We start from the raw sequence: 5,000 nt of genomic DNA, 5'->3' as shown, positions 1-5,000 counted from the left end.
GCAAAACTTGCCACCAGGTCCAGGGATCAACAGATGCAATACTTGGTCACATCATCAGGTTTGTATCCCGGGGTTTCTGGTTGTTTCGGCTCTTACAACACAGCCCCTCATTCGGACGACCCAACCGAAATTGATTAATCCTAGGCCTGTATTCAAGCGGTATCCTAAAAAAGCGGTAATCGTACCTTTCCCGATCAAGCTGATCACCTCTTTTCAGCCAGTGCTATCTGGATGCGTTCTTAACACCCTCTACGTTGGTACTAGTGGCTCTTCTTATGCGCATTCCTTTTATGTCGAGGGTTCAGGGTGCGATCAGCGAACCCTCGACTGCGAGCTTCCACTGGCACAAGTAAGTGCAAGGGGAAAATAATCAAATACTGCAATGCTGTACCTTTAATGTTTTATCGCCATGTTCTAACAACGGAAGCCTAAAATAGGAGCCACGCGTTCTGCTCATTTCCCTCTGCAGTTTGAGATCTGGTTTTCTTCTTTCTCAATAATCCGTTGAATTATGGAATTTCAAATTTGTTGTTTATCATTTCAGGTAGTATTTCTTGATGAACCTACAGCTGGAGTCGATCCCTTGTCCCGAAGGAACATGTGGGAACTATTGAAGAAATACAAGAAAAACCACTGCATTCTATTGACCACTCACTTTATGGACGAAGCTGATATCCTCTCAGGTAAGTTTAATTTATGAGTTTTGATTTTTAAACAATTTTGTTCCCAACAAATGCACTGTGATATCGATTTCATTACTAAGTCATACATCATTTTATTCGAAAAGGAAAAGATTAAGGGAGTCAACCACAACAAAAAAAAATCAAGGCATGGAGTCCTTCTCTTCCACCCTGCATACAAATCCAGAGTAGGTGGAGCTCTCCAACCCAGTAAAGTAAACCACCCAAGAGAGGGCCACTCCAATGCAAAACCTACAGCTTCCCCTGTCACTGCAGCCTTCTGAACCACTCTGGTAAGACCTCCAGGCCGTATCGGATTGCACAGACGGACTCTCACTTCAGTAGTACGAGGCGCAGGGAGGAAGAAAAGTCCTACAGCATCAATGATCGGTCACATAAGGGCAGGCTGCTCTTCCCCATGATCGTTAGACAAGAAGAAACTACGATCACACAACAGTATTTCAGTATGTGCCGTTAAGGTTATACTTCGCTGATGAGTTCAAACTTTTTTGGAGTTGTCTCCCCGTTCTTGTTATGAAAATCAAAATAATATTAATCGATGACCAATAACGTGTTTTCCTCGCCGCATCGTTAATTTGAGTCTTTTAATGCTCCAACCATCGAATCTTCTAACACTGCCTTATCTACCAATGAATCTAATCAGCTGGTGGCTATCAATATTTGCAGTAATTACTCAGATAAAAGAAACAAACAATCCCAACATTAATTACATCTTAATTATTCATTAACAACACACAACTAAAACATAAGACATCAAACTGGACTCTGTGTCATCGATCGACTTTCTATACATAACAACTAAATCTTTCGCAAATCAAAACCTATTGTTCTTTAAAAAGATGGCAGCACTATTCATTCTAGTCTACAATAAACACAGACGAGATGGTCACGACTGGGACGCTTTTGATCATTGGACTGCTAGATCGGGGCTAAATAACAAGACTCAAACAGAACAGCGTAGAATGCATAATTAAAGCAAAAATAAATTAAATTTTACAAATTTTACAAGCACAATTAAATTTTACAAGCACAAATAAATTAAATCTGATAAACTTTAACGAATTAATACAATAACAGCCAAAAACGTAAGGAAAAAAACGATCTGCATATCCCTTCAATGTTTATTTTCCTCTCCCTGTACCGAGTTTGGTCTTCATGAGAGTACAGAGGACGGAACAGCTTGTAGATAAATTGACATTTTGGAGTGTTCCGTTCAAAAATCAACACTTCCTGTCGGGTATCTTCAGATGCAGGCCATGCTACTCCAGACTGATGACGAGTAAGGACTCAGAAACTAGTCTCTGGATGCAGGCTTAGCTGTTGGGGGTGCTTGTCTCCCCTTTGTAAACATAAGGACAAAGGAAATGTGTCAAGGCCGACAGGAAGCGTTGATGCTTCCTAGGGCTAAACAGCGGTGGTGTGATTCCCTTTATGGGACTGTCACGTTAAGTTGAGAGTATACAACTGCTCTATCGTTCCACCACTGCTTATATGTCTCTGAGATATTTAGAAATTTAATATTTCTATTTTTGAATAATAAATCGTAAATTAAAAAAACGATCTAATTAAGAAATATTGTAAACATTCTTTTTTTTAAATTTTTTTTTACTTGTTTCAGTCATTTGACTGCGGCCATGCTGGAGCACCGCCTTTAATCGAGCAACTCAACCCCGGGACTTATTCTTTTTGTAAGCCCAGTACTTATTCTATCGGTCTCTTTTGCCGAACCGCTAAGTAACGGGGACATAAACACACCAGCATCGGTTGTCAAGCAATGCTAGGCGGACAAAACAGACACAAAACACACACGCGATATATATATATATATAATTCATTATATACGACGGGTTTCTTTCAGTTTCCGTCTACAAATCCACTTACAAGGCTTTGGTCGGCCCGAGGCTATAGTAGAAGACACTTGCCCAAGGTGCCACGCTGTGGGACTGAACCCGGAACCATGTGGTTGGTAAACAAGCTACTTACCACACAGCCACTCCTGCGCCTGATCACATTTTTATAATTAATTTGTTGCTTAAATCTTACTGTATTTAAACTCTCTGTGTCCTTCTTCTCTCTCGTTCTCTCCAGATCGGAAAGCCATCATCAGCAAGGGAAAACTCCAATGTTATGGTTCGTCTCTGTTCCTGAAATATAACTATGGAATAGGATACCATTTGAAGTAAGATACAATCTTGTTTGCTTTGTTTTTCTTCTCTCTCTCTCGGATTAGTGTATAAAGACTCCTGGCATTTTGGCTTGAGTGTTGGACTCACAAACGTAAATCCTTCGGTCTCATTTTCGAATCGAGTAAGGCCTTGTGTGTGTTTAGCAAACATCTTCTTTGCACATTGTTATAATCTATTCACGTCCGTTGAGCAAAGGGGAGTTAACTCTTGTGTCTAGGGATCTAAATATTGATGGAGCATCAGATATTTTTCTTCTTGTTTCAGTCATTTGACTGCGGCCATGCTAGAACACCGCCTTTAGTCGAACAAATCGACCCCCAGGACATATTCTTTGTAAGCCTAGTACTTATTCTATCGAACTCTTTTGCCAAACCGCTAAGTCACGGGAACGTAAATACGCCAACATCGGTTGTCAAGAGATAGTAGGGAAACAAACACATTTAATAATATATATATATATATATATATATATATATATATATATATATATATATATACTTACTTACTTATATATATATATATATATATATATTATATATATATATATAATATGAATATGTGTGTGTGTTTGTGTTGATATTTTGGTTCTTTATTATGTATTTAATTCCTTTTTGCTTTTTTTTCGCTCCTTCTTCTCAGTTTGTTGACCAATTCGGACGGTGATGTCGGCAGAATACAACAACACATGGACAATCTAAACGCTTCCATTAAGCTGAAACGAACCCACGGGTCTGAAGTTGCCTTCGTCATACCCCAGAAACAGATTGACCAGAACAGATTCCCAGGTAATTTCACGTCAGGAATTTACTTTGCGTTCCGGCCTCTGTTATTCTTCTCGTCCTCTTTTTCTTTTTCTATGCTCTCCCACTATCCTGCAAACCAAAGAAATTCCATAACCACTTCATCTTTCACTTATACATGGTATCCTTAGAATTATACAGGCCAGTGGGCTCAGCGGACCTCTAGTGGTCAGCACAGTCATGCTGTGTGTGTGGGGGGGTCCCTGAACTAAATTCAAAATTTCATATATATATATATATATATATTATATATATACCGGAGTAAACACATAAATGTGAAACAAGGTGGAAAAAAGAGTACTCAAATACCAGTGTTAGAGTAATATGCTTTATTTAAAGCAGCAAAAATTCAACAAAACATGTTACTCTGAGTTTCCCGTTGCCGTTCATCGGACAGTTTTTTCTAGCAAAAATGTCCGATGAACGGCAACGGGAAACTCAGAGTACAGGTTTTGTTGAATTAACTTTAATTATATTTTAAATTTTGAATTTTATATTTTATATATTTTTTTAATTAATTTTATTTCTATGTATTGGTTGATGATTTTTCACTGTTTGATTTGCCTAATAGTGGTTTTATCTCTAACTTAATATATATATATATATATATATATATATATATATATATATATGTTTGTGTGTCTGTGTTTGTCCCCCTAGCATTGCTTGACAGCCGATGCTGGTGTGTTTACGTCTTCGTCACTTAGCAGTTCGGCAAAAGAGACCGATAGAATAAGTACTGGGCTTACAAAGAATAAGTCCCGGGGTCGATTTGCTCGACTAAAGGCGGTGCTCCAGCATGGCCGCAGTCAAATGACTGAAACAAGTAAAGGTGTAAAAAAGAGAAAGAGTATATATATAATTCTACTCTCTCATTCTTTTACTTGTTTCAGTAATTTTGACTGTGGCCATGCTGGAGCATCGCCTTTTAGTCGAACTAATCGACAAAGGACTTATTCTTTGTATAATATATATATATATTATATATATATAATATATATATATATATATATACATGTTCTATCGATTTTTTTTGCCGAACCGCTAAGTCTCGGCAACACACAATATCAGTTGTCAAGACTCCCTCGTTAGCTATCCCTCTTCGGTGGCTCTGACACTTTTCGTGGCGTCTAATCTCTAATGAGTTGAGTGGTGGCAGTGTTATATGAAAGTTGTAGTCGTTGTTGACGTGATGTGGTAATGGTTGTAGTGGAGATTGTAGGTTTATCATAGTAGATAGAATTGAATTTTGGTCACTGAGAACTACGTTAAGAGTACACGTATCTGAGGAGTACTCAGCCATCTGTTCGTTA

The 5,000-nt window shown here is 38.3% G+C and overlaps 1 protein-coding gene across 1 annotated transcript in view; it reads left to right on the top strand.

Annotated features, from left to right (window-relative positions):
* The window catches only part of LOC115231038 (ATP-binding cassette sub-family A member 5-like), a gene marked incomplete at its 3' end in the record, with an annotated part of 41,703 nt that overhangs the window by 15,617 nt on the left and 21,086 nt on the right, over positions 1 to 5,000 (top strand). The window contains exons 9-11 of the mRNA XM_029801132.2: positions 545 to 683; positions 2,790 to 2,880; positions 3,527 to 3,672. Coding sequence (XP_029656992.2) covers positions 545 to 683; positions 2,790 to 2,880; positions 3,527 to 3,672 — 376 coding nt within the window. The remainder of the gene's footprint in view (positions 1 to 544; positions 684 to 2,789; positions 2,881 to 3,526; positions 3,673 to 5,000) is intronic.

This window comes from Octopus sinensis, unplaced genomic scaffold (assembly GCF_006345805.1).
Source record: "Octopus sinensis unplaced genomic scaffold, ASM634580v1 Contig17247, whole genome shotgun sequence".
Lineage (NCBI taxonomy): Eukaryota > Metazoa > Mollusca > Cephalopoda > Octopoda > Octopodidae > Octopus > Octopus sinensis.
The sequence above is the reverse complement of the archived record's forward strand: the minus strand, read 5'-3'. Positions and strand labels throughout refer to the sequence as shown.